This window comes from Hevea brasiliensis, chromosome 13 (assembly GCF_030052815.1).
Source record: "Hevea brasiliensis isolate MT/VB/25A 57/8 chromosome 13, ASM3005281v1, whole genome shotgun sequence".
NCBI classification, from domain to species: Eukaryota; Viridiplantae; Streptophyta; class Magnoliopsida; order Malpighiales; family Euphorbiaceae; genus Hevea; species Hevea brasiliensis.
Window position 1 is genome coordinate 12,757,132 of NC_079505.1, and position 20,450 is coordinate 12,777,581.

A 20,450-nucleotide genomic window follows, 5' to 3' on the forward strand; every position below is an offset into this window, starting at 1 on the left:
AGGTCTAGCCAGCTGTTCCATAAAATTTTTGTCTGAATTCCCTGTTTTGAAAAGTTTCTCCGTCCTTATTAGCTTCATTCAGTCTTTGCGGGATGACTCATCCATGGGACCTAACTAACATATTGTCAAGAAACACCAATCGCACAACAAAAGTCAAAGAAATAGTGGAAAAACCAAAGTCAAACCAACGTGCAAGGTCAGTTAACAACATTTCAAATCAAGTAATAACACAGCCACTGATCTTTCTGCTTCATCCAGGGCAACAAGATGTTTCGTTTAACTCTCTCCCTCCTCATTCTTTCTCTCCTCGTTCGCTCTCTCGTTCTTGTTCTTTCCCAAGGCGACCTTAAAGATGATCTCATCTCCGACGCATACTCCTCTCCTGACTCTCCGCTGGAGTGGGACGAATTCGGCTACTCTGATTTCAAGCCCGACAACGAGCTTGACCCTGGCTCTTGGTGCGCTATCTTTGAGCCTGATTCCTCTGTTCTTGATACCACGGAGGACCCGGTGATGGCGGAGTATTACTCCGCTGTTAAGAAGATGTTGTGGGCGGTGAGCCGTGGGGAGGTGAGGATGATGCAGGAGGCTGCGGTGGAGATCGAGGCGGCAGCTGTGACTGGGAATCCGCACGCTCAGTCAGGGTTGGGGTTTCTGTATGGGCTAGGACAGATGAGGGAGCGGAATGAGGACAAGGCGGTTCTCTATCATTATTTTGCGGCTGAAGGAGGTAATTTGCAGTCCAAGATGTTTCTAGCATACACTTATTCACGACAAGATGTGAGTAGTCCCTTCAGTTAACTCTCTAAATAGATTGAGCAATTTAACTAGGTTTGATAGTACCCAAACTCGCTTAATCAAGCTTAGTTCTTCATGGAATATTGTGGTTATGCATGCTGTTATTCTTTTTATTTTATTGCTTTGTTTCAGATGTACGATAAAGCCGTTAATTTGTATGCTGAGTTAGCTGAAGTAGCTGTGAAAAGTTTTTGGATCTCAAAGGATTCACCTGTGATTGAACCGGTTAGAATTCACAATGGAGCTGAGGAGAACAAGGAGGCTCTGAGGAAGTCGCGAGGGGAGGAGGATGAAGACTTCCAGATTTTGGAATATCAGGCCCAAAAGGGCAATGCTGAAGCCATGTACAAAATTGGGCAATTTTACTACTTTGGATTGAGAGGATTGAGGCGTGATCAGGCAAAGGCATTATCATGGTTCTCAGAGGCTGTGAAGAAGGGGGAGCCCAGGTCAATGGAACTCCTTGGTGAGATATATGCAAGAGGAGCTGGAGTTGAAAGGAACTATACTAAAGCAATTGGCTGCTTTAAACTTGCATCAGAGCAGCAACTTTACTCAGCTTATAATGGCATGGGGTATTTGTTTGTGAAAGGTTATGGAGTGGAAATGAACTATACCAAAGTAAGCTTGCTTTTTTTTTTTTTTTTTGGGCACATATATGACTATAGCTTTACATGTTATTGTTGCCATTGTGTTATCTCATTGTGAGCTTATTAAAGCTAGGTGCATGTTGTGGATGCTTTTTGGGTTGTTTCCAATATATACTGTTACATTTTGGCCTTTTATTAATGGTTAATATCTGATAACGCGCAAATCAATTCCTTCAATTACAGGCAAAAGAATACTTTGAGAAAGCTGCTGACAATGAAGAGGCTGCTGGGCGCTACAATCTCGGAGTAATGTATCTTAAAGGGATTGGGGTAAAGAGAGATGTAAAGCTGGCGTGCAAATATTTTATAGAGGCTGCTAATGCAGGTCAACCAAAGGCATTTTACCAACTAGCAAAGATGTTCCATATGGGTGTGGGACTTAAGAAGGATCTCATTATGGTAAATCCAGTTGCTTATCCTTCACCTTTGCTTCCTGTTTATAAGCTTATATCCTTATGACCAATAAATGCAACAAACGAAAGGTTGACCTCATTAAACTGGTAGGAGATTGTTGCATATGTGAACAGTACCCAAGGTACTGAGCAGCAGAGGAAAAGGTAGTAGCAGCAGAGGGAAAGAAGTAGAAGAGAGAACGAGGAGGGAGAGGACAGCAGGCCCCAAGCATTCCAAATCAATTACTCCAACTCCATTACACACACACACACACACACACACGCACATATATATTTATATAGCAAAGTTACAGAAGTATTGATAGAGATTTAATGCATAATCTAAAATTTTGCCATTACTATTCCGATAAGATGATTGTGTGCTTTGAAGATGGTATTTGATGGGACTGGATATGCTGATAGTCATGGATTGGATTCTTTCTTGATACATGATTTCAGTGTTTAAACATAAGTTTCTATTATGATTGGCTAGTAGTCGTGCATGTTAAATTTCTGAAAACTGTATGTAGTTTTTCTCAGTTTTTGGATATGTTTGAATTTGACTTATGGTAATCAGATCCTAAATGTCTGGTAGTTCTGCATCATACATCTTAGCTCTATTGTCTAGGTAAGTGGCTGTTTAGGACCTTCAGGTTCCTAATAATATGGTTCTACATCATAATGTCAAGTAAAAAATGGGAATGGGTAAATTAATTATGTTTATATTTTAAGAATGCATCTTCCAGCAAATGTTGCGGGTGGTATTAGTATGTATGAGTCATCTATTTACAACTGATCTTTTCTTCATTCCAGGCTACTGCATTATATAAATTGGTTGCGCAACAGGGTCCATGGAGTACCTTGTCTAGATGGGCACTGGAATCATACCTAAAAGGTGATGTAGGCAAGGCATTCCTACTGTATTCAAGGATGGCTGAACTGGGCTGAGATTGCCCAGAGTAACGCTGCATGGATTCTTGACAAATATGAGGAGCATAGCATGTGCATGGGAGAATCTGGATTTTGCACAGATACACAAAGGCATCAGCGTGCATTTTCTTTTTGGTGGCAAGCTTCTAAGCAGGGTAATGAACATGCTGCTTTGCGGATTGGTGATGCCTATTATTATGGTCAGGTATGTTTCTTGGTTTTTTCTTACCTAAATCCGACTTATCATAGATTCATAACACAAAATATGTGGCGAGACTTGTCTATTAAATGCATGATCTCACATATTTGTGTCGTAAATTTATAGTAAACTAAACTTAGCCAAGGTCTTTGACTTAAACAACACCAACACACCCTCTGATCTATAAAATTTGAATCATTCATTCAATTCTAATTTTAAGGGATTTTTTTCTTTTTTTTTTTTTCAAGGGAATGGAGAGGGACTACGAACGAGCTGCAGAGGCATACATGCATGCCAAATCTCAATCTAATGCACAAGCCATGTTCAACCTTGGATACATGCATGAGCATGGTCAAGGACTTCCATTTGATCTCCATCTCGCTCAGCGTTATTATGATCAAGCCCAAGAGGTTAAAATGATGGGAAGCTCGGAATGGTGCCGCCCATTTCTTAACATGTCAAATGGTGTGGAGCTTGGGATGGCACCCAGTTGTTAACCCATCGGTACGTATATGGACATTAGACATTTTACTTTTAATATGTTATTTCAGCTGGAAAAATTTTCTTCCCGACACTTTTGTTGTTAATTGTATATATATGTGTTTTAAGATTATACAAGATTATACAGACCTTTCATGTGCAACATTTCCACTCATGGAGTGATTCATTTTCAATATTGTTATTGCATGATGCTTATGAGGTGTCCAATTGCAACTCATTAGGAAGCAAGAGATGTTGCAACTCATTAGGAAGTAAGGGATGTGCAAGCGGTCAATTTAATTTCAAAAAAAAATTAGTAACTAAGAAGAAAGCGAAAGGTTCATAACATAATATTAGAAATTGGAAGAGTGAAGGAGACACCATTGGAGCTGCGTTTGTTGTTTGTGTGGTGCATTTTGGAGCGAAAGAGACGCCACAGGTAAGAAGTTTATGAGAAACAATTGGCAACAAGTGGTGAAGAAACAAAAATTATAACAAAAATTAGAAATTGATCATGGTGGGTTGATAAATGAATTGCCAACACTGAAACCATTTACAAAATGGACTGATAAAGGATGCAGCATATGACATAATAGGATCAGGTTTTCTCACAAGAGAAAAGGAAAGGTATCTGCATAGGCACAATAACAAATTTTAAGTCATTTATATGCTTACCCAATAGTTCTTCATTCCTTTTTATGCAGTAATAAAACATATTAATTAATATTAATGTGCATATACAACCTAAAAACATAATGCTGGTGCTAATATACAATTTGTCTTAAAAACAGAAAGTAAGCAACCAGAGGAATTGTAATTATACTCATATGCAATAGATTTAAGTACCAATAACTCTGTTTCAGAAAAAAAAAAAAGTATCAATAACTCAGCATCATAACAAAGACTTCGTCCATCTGTTGATCAGTATTGATTGTTCACTTAAATTTTTACTTCTCATGATTTTATTAAATTAGTTATAAAGCTTATATTAGAAATGAGTATAAGAAAAGAAAGTGAACAATATACAATAAAAACTAATTACCCCTTTCTTCACTTAATTAAATTATTATTATTATTATTATTTACTTATGGAAGAAAGGGTCTCCATTTATATACATAATTGCAATTAAAGAAAATTATGCTAATTAAAAAAAAAAAAAAAGCTTTTAGTTTCCAATAATTGTGTCAAGTCCGGGATTATCAAATGATTGAAAAGATAACACATCTGTTAGAACTAACCATTCACTGAATCTCCTATCCAAATATCTATGAGATTTCTCTTATTTCCTCATTCTGTTTTTCCTAGTTCAAAAATAACAAAAAAAAAATTAAAATTTAATAAAAAAAATGGAATAAAAATACCATTAATTCACTCTTAATCTCATCTCAAAATTTAAAATCAAATTCAGCAAATATTTAACAATTCAAGCAACAATATATGTTTTTGAAAAATTATTTAAGAAAATATTTTTAAGATTATATATATAAATTCAAATTGTCTTTTATTCTTAAAATTAATTAAAATTATATTTTTATTATTTAAATTAATTTAAAATTCTTAATTTTAGAGTCAACATAAATTTAAAATTTTTAGTTCTATTTATACTTAATTTCAATTAAATATAAAATTTTACATGAAGTAATTAATTAAAATAAAAAAATTAATAAATAAAAAATATAATTTTATTGTATTACAATATTAACTAGTATCTTTCAAATTTATATTTACCATTAGTTATTTATTGTATATATTAAAATTAAATTTAAATCTACTTAATTTTATTCCTATGTATATTTACATTGTTACAAGTATGATTTTTTAAAAATTTTTATTATAGAGTTAGTATTATACCACTTATAAAATATTATCCCATGCATTAATAATAAATAAATGAGTAATATTAATAATATATTAATTAATTAGATTATATTTATATTATTAATTTATTAATATTTTCCTATTTTTATTTTTTTTTAACATTGAAAATAGTAGTGTTTATAATTTTTATTCTTTTGAATAAAAATAAATTAATAAGAATTGAAATAAAAAAGATATTGTAACAAAAATCATATTGGAATAAATTTATTTTATTATGTTAATATAGTTCTAATTTTCTATTAATAATAGAATCGAGAATCATATTATACTGAATCATATTGAATACCAAATAAAAAAATAATTAAATTTGAAATTAATTTTATAAAAATATTTTTATATTTTTTTAGAAATATAATATAAATTTTAAACATATAATACATATGGTGCATTTATAATAATAGACTTTATGCATTATAATATATATACAAGTACAAATGAAGGACCAACTTTTAGAACTAATAAAAATATTCTTATAAATATTAATAATATAAGTTTACATTTTTCCTTGTTTAAATTTTATTTTTTAAAATTATTTCATAAAAATTTTGTTGAAATTTTAGTTTAGAATGAGAAACCTATATATATATATATATATATATATATATATATATATATATATAAGTTTACATTTTTCCTTGTTTAAATTTTATTTTTTAAAATTATTTCATAAAAATTTTGTTAAAATTTTAGTTTAGAATGAGAAACCTATATATATATATATATATATATATATATATATATATATATATATATATATATATATATATATATATATATAATTTTAATTAAAACATACATGATTAAATTTATATTTATATTTATATTTTAATCAATAATATATTTATAACATATAAAATATAATCTATGATTTAAAAAAAAAATACTTATTACATATATTAAATAATTAATATATTAAATAGGTTTTAAAATTTTTTGGATTAAATTATATGACAATATAAAATTTTAAAATTTCAATATAATAAAAATAAAAATTTTATAATGATTAACAAAAATTCATTTTAAAATTATTTTATTTTCTAATTTTACAAATAATATACAATTTTATTATGTAAGTTAACATTATTTTAAATTATGAAAAATTAAAATAAAATATATACAAATCATTTTTTTTAAAAAAAGTAAAATAATAAATTTTAAATGAATTAAATTTAATGAATTAATTTGTATTTATTATTAATTTATTTTAATTTTTAAACTTTTTCACCCATTTATATTTTTAAACTTATTATTATATTTTTTTTATATTACCTTTAAGTTTATAATTAAGTTAATATTATATGTTAATAATATAACATAGAACTTTGATCAAATAGAAAAAATTAAGTTGATAAATACTTCTATTTATATAATCAATTAAAATAACATTAAAATTAATATTTCAATTTAAATAATTAAATATAATATTTATAATATTATAATAATATTATATAATATATAAAAGATTAATAAAAATTAATGAATTTTTATAAAATTTTTATAATATTTACTATTCTTATAAAATTATTAAGAACTAAAAAATAGTTATAATGGTAATAATATAATTTATTGTTAATAATTAAGTTTTGCGCTTGCTTTCCATACATGTGATATAATTTAATAAAAGTTGACCTATTTTATTAAATTCATGAAATAAATTACCAAAATTTACAGTTTTGAATTTAATTATCCATAATTATCAATTTTAGAAAATAAATTAAACTTTATTCTCCTATGTTTATTATCACTTTTGTGATTTTAGTTGATATTTTTTTTAATTTTTATTTTATTTTTCTTCATATTTAATTGAACTTTGCTAATTGTTATGTATTACTAGGAAGATAATAAGAACCATAGTTATTAAATCTAAACCAAATTAACCAGTTGAATTAGTGAATTATCCTTTAAATTGATTCGAGATTATAATTAAATCAGACAATAAATTGATCCAACGATTGAATCGATGTAACTCGACAGATTCAATTATTTAATAAATCTTTTTTATTATTAATATAGGAAATTGAACTTAAAATCTCATAAAAAGTTATTAAAATTAAAATTAATTGAGTTAATTTAGTAATTATGTATTTTTTATTTCAGTATATTTATATTTTTGTTAATGTATGCTTAATATTTCATAAAAACTAGAAAGAGAATTATATATTTATAGAAATTTTTATACATTATATTGTATGAATATTTTTATATAAAATTTAAAAATATTATTAAATTTTATTAAATATAACTTAATAGGTGTTAAAGGTTTATATTAAATAATTAAAATTTAATTAATTATATTTATTTATATTAATAGGTGTCATATTTAATTAATTTATATATATTTAATTAATTTTTAATGATATGGGCTATTAACTCACTTATTGAAATATTGACCCACTCACTCGGTCAAGTGAAACATTGATTCATTCACCCAATTTCTTAACCGGATTAAATATAAAATATAGAGGGTCAAGTTTAATAACACTAATAAAAAATCGGATTATTATTATTATTACTAATAATAATAATAATAATAATAATAATAATAATAATAAAACATTTGACCCAATAAAAAACCATTAGTACCCCCATTGATATTGAGTTTCAAAATTAAAAGATATTTTCTAAAAAATAAATATTTTAAATATTTTTAAAAATAATTTCTTATTTTAATATTTTTATCACTAAAATATATTAATTTTATTTTTTAATATTAAAATTTAAATGAGAGATTCACAATTTTAAAAGCAAATTTAGCATCGTTGAATTGAACTCATTAGTTTAATTTTTTTAATTAATTTTTTATTTTCTAATTAATATATTTAAAAAGTATTTTTTAAAAATAATTCTAATAATAATATCAAATAAATATTAATTATTTGCATTAAAAAAGTGTTTATGAAACAAATTTTATATTGCCAAATTGATCAAATGGAATATTAAATTAAAATTGATCTAACTTATTTAAGTTTTTTCTCACTATATTTATAATTTTATTTATAAAAGTAATTTATAATTTATATTTCTCATAAAATATATTTTTATACATACATATGTTAAAAGTTACAAGAAATCTACCAACAGAGATGCATGTATTTCTGGAAGTACATACACTAGTAATGACAAGATGTTAGGGGCATATTTATTTGTAGAAAATATATTTTTTTTAATTTTAAAAAATTTTTGTTTTTATTTTTATAAAAATTAAGAGAAAATATAAAAAAATTCATTCAACTATTAGCAACAAAAAATAATTTTCTAATTTAAAAATTAAAAAAAATTCCTTATCTTTTATAATTAAAAAATAAATTATTAAAAATATTTAAAAACTTAAAACTCGTTAAAATCATGATAATTAAAGAAAAATTAATAAAGCCAACAAATACTGTAAATATACGAGCGAGGAAGAGAGTGAACCTTATAAAAATTGCTGATGTGTGATTTATCTTAATTTAATATTATTATTTTTATTATTAAATTAAAAAAAATTACTTTGCACCCATCTGTCCTACTCATGTTTTTCCCTTCAGTCTTTTCTTCACCTTCTGTTTAATCTCTCAATAAATCCATTCGGCACATACTTCTTAAACTTGTCCTTGAGAGACTAAAGGCTAATTTGGTATTTCTATTGAAATTACTATTGAGAAAATAATTTTTTAAATATACTAGTTAGGGGTATTAAAAAAAATTAAAAATTAAATTTAATTATAAGAATACTAAAATAACAAAATAGTTTTTTTCAAACTACTTTTCTCAATAGCATTTAAAATTGTGCTTTTATTCAGAAAATTAGTTTCAGGCTCTGAAACTTAATGGCAAACAGGGGCTAAGGAAATGGACCGCCACTCCTCACGACCCTAAGTTGCCATTATTTTGTAGCTTATACCTAGTCATTTTTGCTTGATAATGCCTTTAGTAGAGTAAGCATTCGGTTCAAATCGAATCGAATCGAATCACTCTATTTTGATTTGGTTTGATTCAGTTTAAATCGATCGGTTTTGATTTTTAATTGATTTTTTTAATTTAGACTTGATTTTTAAGTTATTTTGTCTAATTTTAACTTTAGTTTGAATCTAATAATCATTAATCAATGAAATTAAATAATTTATATATATATATAATTAAATATAATTCATAAATTTTTCATAAAAATAAATTAATTCAAAAATCGATTTGGTTCGATTTGGTTTGATTTGAATATATAAAATTCGGTTTGGTTTGATTTGAATATATAAAATTACTATTTAGGTTGGTTCGGTTTAATCGATTTTTTTTCTTCAAAATCGAACTGAAATAACTGAAATTTTTATAAAATAAAATCGAACCAAACGGATTAAATTTTAAAACCAAATCGATTGAACTGAATTAACTCGGTTCGATACGATTTTTGGGTTTAAACTGAAATCTGCTCACCCTAGCCTTTAGCTCTCCAACTTTTACAATAAGAGATGGTGATGTGCATTTCCCTAAGCTAACTATAATCTAAAATGCATTAAAATGAATTCCACTGCTATAGTTTTTTTTTCCTTTTGTTTGTTATCACACTTATACATTCTGCATTTATATTATCCGCTAAAGAAAGAAATAATTGTTTTCATAAGCAGCCCCCACAAAAGATTTCTTCTCTTACTGGAAAGCCCACCAGAGAGTGGATTGCTATATATATATATATATGAATTAGCTTTGATTCCAATTCTTCCGATAGTTGTTGAATGTAACTTGATTCATCAAATTATTGACTATGGTTTGTCAATTATTGGTTTATAATTAAAAACTGATGCAACTATATTAATATATAGCTGTGCATGGTTCATAGGGATTTGAACTAAACCGAAGAATCATTCGAGATCGATAGAATCATATCAAATATAATTTTATTTTGATATTTGAGTTTAGTTCTTATTTTTTACTAAAAATTGAATCGAAATCGTATCAAAACCGAATCAAGATTGAACCGGAGAATGTGAAGGTAGCAAGAAATTGATTGGAGAAAAAAAAAATTGATGGATTTTTGGACAAATAAAGGTATTGATCTTTGATGGATTTTTTTGGTTCAAAGAAACTCGGAGGTTTTGTCCCAATTTGTTCCCTTTGATAATATATATATATGTATATATATATATATTATATTAAAAAGTTTCATATAGAGATCAAACAGATTGATTTTTGTGGATACTTGATTCGACTAAACCCTAATAAAATATATTTAGATAATATATAGTTGGGTTTAGGAAGAATTCAAATTTAAAAAGTAATATTCATGACGAGTTTGGTTTTATATGTTAGGTATTTATTATTTGAACAAGTTTATATTAATATTTAATCAAATATAAAAAGTAATATTCATCCACCTTAACATTCTCATCTCTGCAACTCTTATCTTAGACGCATACGACTCTTTCAGTGCCCAACACTCACTACCATATAACATATAACATAGCCGATCGTATGGCTGTACGGTAAAATTTTCCTTTCAACTTGTTGGGAATCTTACGATCACATAAAACTCCCGTGGCACATCTCTACTTCAACCATTCAGCTTTAATCCTATGACTAACATCCTCCTCAAAATATAAATTATTAATAAAAAATAAAATTTTATATAAATTATTATTTAAAATATATAAAATTAAATAGATTCTAAAATTTTTCGAATAATAATAGAGTTTAGAACTTATTTAGACAGTTAATAATAAATTTTAATCGAATTTATGATGAATTTGATTTTGAAAATATTAATCATATTTGGATTTAAGTAAGTGATTTTCACGAGTACCCTATCTGTTGCCATCAGTCGGGTGAAAATGGGCTGCCACCTATAACTTTAATGATAAAGTTCATTTTAATCCTTCAACTGATCCAAAATTATATTTTCCACCCTTAGACTTCTAATAAAAAAAATTGGGAGTGTCAAAACTCTGCTACTGACCAGATGGATAGCTTTGTTGATGATATTTGGTGTTTCCCATAGTTTATCATTGAAGATCAGGTCATTTCGTGCTTTCCACATCCTCCGTGCCAAGAGCAACCAATTGGAGAAAATACACTCATCTCAAATGTAGAGGCGAAGCAAAACAGACTTCTCTGATTGACCATGAGCCCCATAAGGCCCCAGCCGCCCCAAGCGGCCTAGAGTTTTCAGCTGCAGGTTGGTGCGTCTAGATAACGTTACAAATAATTTAATTTTAAGAATTATCCATTTTTCTTTCGATTAGCATAGGCACGAAATAATTCACTTATAATCATTTGTAATAGGAGCAAGGTTCTGTTCTCATTAGAGAATGGGAAAGGCATCTGCATAGGCACAATAACAAGTCTTCTTAAAACGTTCATATATTAGCATCTTCACAGGAACAATAACAAATCTTAAAATGTTCATATATTAGCAACTTCTTCTAGCAAAGTCCAAACAGGAATTCTCTTAACGCTAGAGATTGCTGCATTAATCATCGACTAGTGAAGCAATTTTCTGGCGCCCAACAAACTTCGGAGGTCATAAGTAATCAAAGATTATATGTTCTCTTGAATATGTTGGAAGTGGTCAAGTTGGAAGAGAACGTGTATGACAAACTTCCTCGCAACTGTAGATTAGTGGGTGAAGACAACATTACAAATGGTTTAATTTAAAGCATTAACCATTTTTATTTGCATGAGCATATGCTTCTAAACAATTAATACATATTTGACATCACCAGCAAACAACTAGCTTTCAATAACCGAATAGTATCTGATAAGCAACTCCAACACCTACTCCCAAAATCCTAAACTTTAGCACAAAATATATACACGACTCGGACAATAATTAAATATTTGTTTAATCTACTATTGACATCTAAGTCATGACGATTCATGCAAGCCAATTCAATCTACAAAGACACAGAATTCCCAATCTGTACCATTATCATATGTAAAATCAAAGGCAGTTCCTTGTTCTTGTACGGTAGAACAAGGACTTGCACCTGAAGCACAAGAGCTAGATCCTGCACAAGAAGGGGAAGTGTTATGAGGTCACAGTACAATTGGGTTTTTTCTCCATGTGCATAACAACAATATAAAGCTTTGATATTTCCAACCTACTCATGAAAATAAAATGACAATATACAGGACGCCAGTGGCTAAACATATAAAATAGAAATACAAGTAAAGCTGCTATTATATCAAAAAATATCATTCCATTATTAGCAACCATTTGAACATAAATCACTTACACCTATAATGTAAGTATCTACTACCCAAATTCTATGTATAATACATTCCAACATTTTTTGGAAGATTCTCTTTCTTTTAACAGTAAGCAAACTCCAATATGGCAATTTTTATGTTTCTACTTCAACTGTCTAGCTGTCTTAAGCTTACACACCACCCCACACGCAAACACCCCCCTCCCCTCTCTTCCCTTCTTTTTTTTTTTTGTTTTTCCATCCTTTAAACCTAGCCATGGACCCATAACTATCTTCTTCTTCTTCTTTTTTCCGTCAATCCACTTTCTACTTTTTGCAGTTGCATCATCAAGCAGAAAATAATGCAGAAAGTTGCAAATTAGGGAATAGGCACATTATTAATTGTGATTATGGAATCACAAAATGCTTGCAAGATAAAAACCACAACATGCACTGATTTCCTGTATGGAAAAAGGGTGAAAAACCTGCAAATGCACATAGAATTAAGCACAGAACAAATATGCTTATACATTCTACATATATAAAAGGAATTATCTAGTTAGCGTGCGAGTTTTGCTTTTAGGAATATAATAAAAATTAGAAATTCATCATGGTAGGTTGATAAATGAATTGCCAACACTGAAACTATACACAAAATGCATTGATAAGGGAAGTAGCAGGGTCTCACAAGAGAAAGTGAAAGGTATCTGCATAGGCACAATAACAAATCTTAGGTTATTCACATACTCACCCAATAGTACTTCAGTCCTTTTTATCTAGCAATCAAACATATTCATAAATGTTAATGTGAATATACAACCTAAAATCATAATCTAGTGCTAATATATAGTTTCTTTTGAAAAGGGAAAGTAACTACTAGAGGGATTGTAATTGTACTCAAATGAAATATATTGAAGTAGCAACAACTCACAACATAACAAATACCTCGTCCATCTGTTGTGCAAGTCTTGATTGTTAAAATATCACTTAAACTTTGCATCTTTAGAACATTTGGAACGATTTCGTAGTTTTCTCAGAATGAGATCGTCATTCTTGCGATAAATGTATTACATTCGAAGGTGGTGGCATCTGCAGAGAATCCTTTATCAACCATTTCATCAATAAGCTGTGTTGCCTTTGCTACATCCTCATGCCTGAGAAACCCTTGAATAATCACATTATAACAGCAACCATTTGGTACACATCCACTCTTTTCCATTCCTCTAAAAACTTTGTATGCTTCATCTAATAATCCTTCTATGCAAAGGCCTTTTATTATTGTACTATATGTATAAACATTAGGCTGTAAGCCTTTTTCAAAATGCCTAAAAAATAGTTCTTTGGCATCATTAAGCCTCCCAGCTTTGCACATACCATCAATCAAAATTGTAAAACTCACACAATCAGGCTTCAACCGACTCTTTTCCATCGCTTTAAATAGTGTGAGTGCCTCATCAAGATACCCTTGTTTGCACAAGCCATCAAGAATGATTGAAAAAGTCACTTTATCTGGCTGCTGACCATGAGAACACATGTTCTTGAAAACTTCTAGTGCAATTCCAGGTCGCCTTGCTTCCCACAATCCCTTAATAAGAGTATTATAAGTAACAAAGTACCGCTAAACTAAAGTTCATAAATTTAATTTTTAATTAATTTTTTTTTATTTTTTAATTAATATATTTAAAAAAATTTCTCCATAGTAACTCTAATAATAATAGTAACTCTTATAATAATATCAAATAGGTGTTAATTATTTTCTATTAAAAAAATATTTATGACAAAAAAATATTTTATTTACCGTCAAATAGATCAAATGGGATATCAAATTAAAATTGATCTAATTTAATTAACTATTCTTTTCTTACTATATTTATAATCTTATTTATAAAAATAATTTATAATTCTAAATATATTTATCATAAAATATATTTTTATATTTCATATGTTAATGTTATAAGAAATCTACCAATAAAGGTGCATCTGTTTCTGCCAGTATATACACTAGTAATGACAAAATGTTACAACAGTTTACTCGTAAAAAATATTTTTTTTATTTTTTAAAAATATTTTTATTTTTATATTAAAAATTATATAAAAAATAGTTTTTTAATTTAAAAAATTAAAAATATATTATTATCTTCCATAATAAAAAAATAAATGACTAAAAAATATTTTTTACTTTTTAAAATTTTTTTAATATGTGTTATTTATTCTTTTATAATAATATAATTATTTTTTTATCATTGTGCATAAATATTTTTAATAATTATTTAATTTTTATTATGAAAAGTTATAATAATATTTTTATGAAAAAAATAAAATTATTAAACTGAACTTTTCTATTGATTTTCAAATCTTAATTAAACTTTGAAAAACTGAAAATTAATTTTCGTTTCTTCATTTAGAAAACTAGCACACATGAATGGAGATCAGAAAGAGATAGATGTGTAGATACAGAGGCCACACATATGTTAGTTTTATGAAAGAAGGGAAATCTTCATATGCCATCAATACTATATATCATCTCTTGAATATTGATCACAACTTGAGAAAATTTAAAAGAAACTACAAAACATTTAGAATTTGAAATGTGAACTGGCCAATTTCCTTCTCTATTGACAAAAACAACAGATCTTTGATGACAGACTCATAAGCATATTAGCAACTTCTTCTAACGGTAAGAATTTCAAAGCTTATCATAATGAAACCAACAGCTAGTGAGTCCAGATTGGAATTATCTTAATACTAGAGATTACTGCATTAATCATGGATTGGTGAAGCAATTCTCGGCTTCAGAGTACTGATTAATTCATACTTCTAGTGTTTTCCATTGTTTATCATTAAAGATCAGGTCATTTCGTGCATTCATTAGCTTCCATGCCAGGAACGACCAGTCCGAGAAGAGAGCCATCAACGAGAAGAGCTTTCAGATTTTCCATCAGTGCTTCCTATTTCAGGATGCCTAAACATATTCAGCTCTCAAATTCAGACGCCAAGAAAACTACGCTTCTCTTGCTGACCATTAGCCCCTTAAACCCTCTTCCACCCCAAGTGGCCCAGACTTTTCAAAAATTTATACCATCATCAGATGTAAAATCAAAGGCAGTTCCTTGTTCTTGAATGGTAGAACAAGGACTTGTACCTGGAGCAGAACAGCTAGATCCTGCACAAGTGCTGGGAGGCCACAGAACAGAATAGGAAACTCTTTTACCTAAAAACGTAAATGTGGCTACTGAAATTAATTTAAATTCAAACAACGCAACACTAGCCACAACTGGAAATGGTGAGATTTATGAGTTAACTAGGTTGATTGTGAATTTCATGTAATGAGGCAAAAGATAGAAATTAGAAAATTTGCATGGGATAAGAAAATATTCTGAAATATATTTTTTTTATGAATAGAATTAGATTGAATATTCAAGAGATTGTACAGTATAATCAAAACTGAACAACTTTGTTAGTGAATTGAACCCATAGATGATATAAATTTTCACATCCAAAAACTCATTATCACAAGCTAAGCAGTAAGCAATATTTAGCTGAAATTCATTTAATACTAAAGAAAAGGAACTAAAAACATACAAATGAGATTCTCACAAGAAAAAGAAAAGTTGCATATAATATAACAGGAGCAGATTCTCACAAGAAAGAGGGAAAGGCATCAACATAGGCACAATAACAAATCTTAAGTCATTCTTATGCTTACCCAATAAAATAAAATTTAATGTTTTATGAGATTTGTTACTTTGAGATTAAGGAATCAGGTCAATAGAAACTTACCAAGCTCATGATGTCTCTATAATGAAGAAGAACAATATGTTCACAGGCCCTGCCAAGAAAAATAACATGTGAGCAAATTCAGCACAATAACAATAAAAAGCTTGGCATTTCCAACCTACTCATAAAAAAAAATGTCAATATGCAGGACACAAATGGCTAAACACATAAAATAGAAAAACAAATTAAGCTACTATTACATCAAAAAATGTCATTACATTATGTAGCAACCATTTCGACATATATCACAAACACCTATAATGCAAGTATCTGCTACCCAAATTCTATGCATAATCTATTCTGACATTTTCTGGAAGGTTCACTTTCTTGCAACAGTAAGCAAAATCCAATGAGGGAAATTTTTGTGCTCTACTTCAACCATCTAACAGTCTTAAGCTTACTACTTTTTTTTTTCACCCTTTAAATCTAACTATGGACACATAACATTCTTTTGATGTTTTAGCTATCCTTCTTTCTGTCAAACTATATTCTACTTTTTGCAGTTGCATCATCATGCCGAAAATAATGCAGAAAGTTGCAAATTAGGGAATAGGCATATTATGAATTATGATTATGGAATCACACAATGCTGGCAAGATAAAAACCACCACATGCACTGATTGCACTGATTTCCTATATAGAAGAAGGGCGACAAATTGGTGAATGCACAGAGAATTAAGCATAGAACAACTTGCTAGGGAATTCCAAATATAATTATACTTTCTAAATAAAAAAGGACCAATAACTCATAACATGACAAATACCTCGTCCATCTGTTGAGCAAGTCTTGATTGTTAAAATATCACTTAAAATTTGCACCTTTAGAACATTTGGAACGATTTCGTAGTTTTGTCAGAATGAGATTGTCATTGCGCAATAAATGTGTTACCAATTCAAAGGTGGTGGCATCTGCAGAGAATCCTTTATCAACCATTTCATCAATAAGTAGTGTTGCCTCTGGTATATCTTTATGCCTGAGAAACCCTTGAATAATCACATTATAACAGCAACCATCCGGTAAACATCCACACTCTTCCATTCCTCTAAAGACTTTGTATGCTTCATCTAGTAAACCTTCATTGCAAAGTCCTTTTATTATTATACTATATGTATAAACATCAGGTTGTAAACCTTTTTCAAAAAGCCTAGAAAACAATTCCTTGGCATCAGTAAGCCTCCCAGCTCTACACATACCATTAATCAAAATGCTATAGCTCACACAATTAACCTTCAACCGACTTTTTTCCATCGCTTTAAATAGTGTGAGTGCCTCATCAAGATACCCTTGTTTGCACAAGCCATCAAGAATGATTGAAAAAGTCACTTTATCTGGCTGCTGACCATGAGAACACATGCTCTTGAAAACCTCAAGTGCATTTTCAGGTCGCCCAGCTTCCCACAATCCCTTAATAAGAGTAGTATAAGTAACAAAGTTGGGAACTAAACTAGTTTTAATCATTTCATCCAAAAGTTTTGTTGCTTCATCTATCCTTTTGCTCTTGCAGTATCCATTAATCAAGATGTTGTAGCTAAAGACATCAGCTATGCCACTGCTTACCATATGATCAAATAATTTTGTAGCTTCATCCATTTGGTTACACAGACAAAATCCGTCCATCAAAGAATTGTAAGTGACAACATCAGGCTTCACCCCTTGTTGGATCATTATTTTCATTATTTCTTGAGCTTTTGAAACCAGTCCTTCCTTGCAAAGATTGTCAATCAATATACTGAAGGTAATAATGTTTGGTGATATGTTTTGCCCCGCCATTTCTTTCAACAAGGCCAAAGCTTGATTCCATTTGCCTAAATTGCAAAGACCTTGAATTAAGCAGGTGTAAGTGACAACATTAGGTGAAATACATTTATTCCTCATTTGAGAGAAGAGGTCTAAAGCCTCAATAACTAGCTTATCCTTGCAAAGAGCGTCCACAATTGCATTGTATGTCACAACATCTGGCTCACAACCTCTCTCAACCATTCCCTTTAGCAACTCAATAGCCACATTTGTTTTCCCACATTTACAAAGAGCATTTACTATCACATTGTAGGTATGAACATCAGGTTGATAACCTCCAGCAACCATATCATTGAAAAAATCTACTGCTCCATTGATTTTACCATCTATACAGAGCCCTTTAATTAAGGTAGTAAATGTCACAGTATTGGGCTCCAATCCAAATTTGATAATTTTCCCCAGAATTGAGAAGCCAAAATTCACAAGGTGTAAGCGGCAGAAACAGTCAATCAATATAGAAAGAGAGTAAATATCGTGTGAGATTCCTAGAGACTCAATTGTTCTGGACAAAGAAATAACCGTGTGATATTGTTTCATTCCCACAAGAGCAGATAAAAATCGACAAAATTGAACAATAGAAGGCAGAGGACGCAAAAGAATGATATGATTAAAGAAAGCTAAGGCATCATCAACGTCCCTAAAAGAAGAAGAATTGAACTTAGATCTCAAGAAACGTTGAGATTTTGCATCTTTAGGATTATGCGTGGAAGCAGAAGAATGGAAGTAATTGGTAAATAATAAGGATGGAGATTGAATGATACCCATTTCCGTTTGCAGTTGAAAGCGGAAGAACCTCTCAGTAGTTGTGAAAATCCTCCGCGCCGACATTATCATCTTCAGAGAAAGAGAGACGGCTCTGTATGTTTAGGGCGAAAGAGAGAGTGTTAAGCAATTATCTGTAATTTATAGATTTCTGTCTTTACGAAAACAGTAACTTATATTGCATTTACTATTCAGTTAAATAATAATTCAAATTGTTACAAAAAAATAATAATTAAAATAAAAAATGTTATTTTAATTTTTATTCGATTAATTATGTTTAAATTTTAATTTATCTATAAGGATTATTAAACTTAATTAATTAAATTACCTCTAAGAGAAAATATGGGTAGTGTTATCAAATCGAATCATACCAATGCACAACTAGCAGTAAAAAATAATTTAAAATTTTTAATGTAAAATTTTATTTTATAGTAAAATAAATATTTAAAATTAAAATTTTAAATAATAAAATTATTTATATTAATGAACAATAAAATTTAATATATTAAAATTTATCTTTGAATAAATAAAAAAATTTAATGTACTTTTTGTGATTTAATGATAATATAATAAAAAATTCAATAATTTAAATTAATATGTTAAGAAAATAAATTATTAACAATATTTATTACGACAATGAATTTTCAAGTTTAAAAATGACAAAAATTTAATAAAATAAAAATTACCATTAATTCACCATTTATCTCATTTCAAAATTTAAAATAAAATTCAACAAATATTTTATAATTCAAACAACAAGATTTTTGAATAAATTTATTTTTAAATATTTTTTAAATTATTAAAAAAGTACTTATTACTTTTATAAAATTTTTAAAGAATGAAAAATAATTAATGTAAGAGATATAATATAATTTACTATTAATATTTTAGGCTTTCGATGCATGAGATATAATTTAAAATAAATTAACCTATTTTATTAAATTCATAAAATAAATTAATCAATTTTACAGTTTTGAATTCAATTATTCATAATTATTAAAATTAGAAAATAAATTAAACTTTATTCTCCTATTATTTTAGTGGATTTTTTTTTTCTTCACATTTAATTGAACTTTGTTAATTGCTATGTATTACAATGATAAATATTTTTGTTTTGAGGCAATAAAAATGAAAAATTGAAAAATATTTCAGCGTCTATTTGGCCAACTTGCACTTATTTAATAATACTAAGTTTTCTTTAAATGTGTATTTATACATTAGTTGTATTTGTATGCATATTTGTAAATATCAAGAAATTGTAACAACTCTAAGACTTCGTTTGTTTCACATAAAATTAGATTATTTTATATTTCTCTTAGTTATAATTAAATTAGAATTGAAATTTTAACTTTTTTAAAAATACATTATTTTTAATAATTAATTAAATTTAATTTTTAATTAATTTAAATAATAGATTATAGATAGATGGAGCCCAATAAAAAAATATTAATACCCCGCTTGAAATTGAGTTTAAAAATTAAAAATACTTTTTCTAAAAGAATATTATTTTTTTATATAAAAAATATATAAAACTATGAGAAATATTTAAAAAAAAATGAAAAGAAAGTTGGGAGAGGAAAGAGAAGAATAGTTTAGAAATAGAAAATACCTTTAATCATACACCTTGC

The 20,450-nt window shown here is 28.3% G+C and overlaps 1 protein-coding gene and 1 pseudogene across 7 annotated transcripts; one reads left to right on the forward strand and one right to left on the reverse strand.

The window, feature by feature from the left end:
• Positions 1–108: 108 nt before the first annotated feature.
• LOC131171837 (ERAD-associated E3 ubiquitin-protein ligase component HRD3A-like) lies at positions 109–3,612 on the forward strand (annotated as a pseudogene).
• An 8,030-nt stretch (positions 3,613–11,642) lies between these two features.
• On the reverse strand, positions 11,643–18,964 carry LOC131171838 (putative pentatricopeptide repeat-containing protein At1g12700, mitochondrial). 7 transcript variants are annotated; one of them, XR_009142477.1, is made up of 3 exons: positions 17,027–18,964; positions 16,266–16,314; positions 11,643–11,906 (listed from the first exon to the last, which is right to left on the reverse strand). XR_009142477.1 is itself a non-coding variant. In XM_058131852.1 (2 exons), exon 1 carries the CDS (start codon positions 18,892–18,894, stop codon positions 17,065–17,067), a length of 1,830 nt encoding a protein of 609 aa, XP_057987835.1. In that variant the 5' UTR covers positions 18,895–18,964; the 3' UTR covers positions 16,011–16,314; positions 17,027–17,064. The 7 variants fall into 7 exon arrangements, 1 of the variants encoding a protein (XP_057987835.1); XR_009142473.1 differs by lacking the exon at positions 11,643–11,906 and adding an exon at positions 11,943–12,305; XR_009142475.1 differs by lacking the exon at positions 11,643–11,906 and adding an exon at positions 12,478–12,970.
• Positions 18,965–20,450: the final 1,486 nt, after the last annotated feature.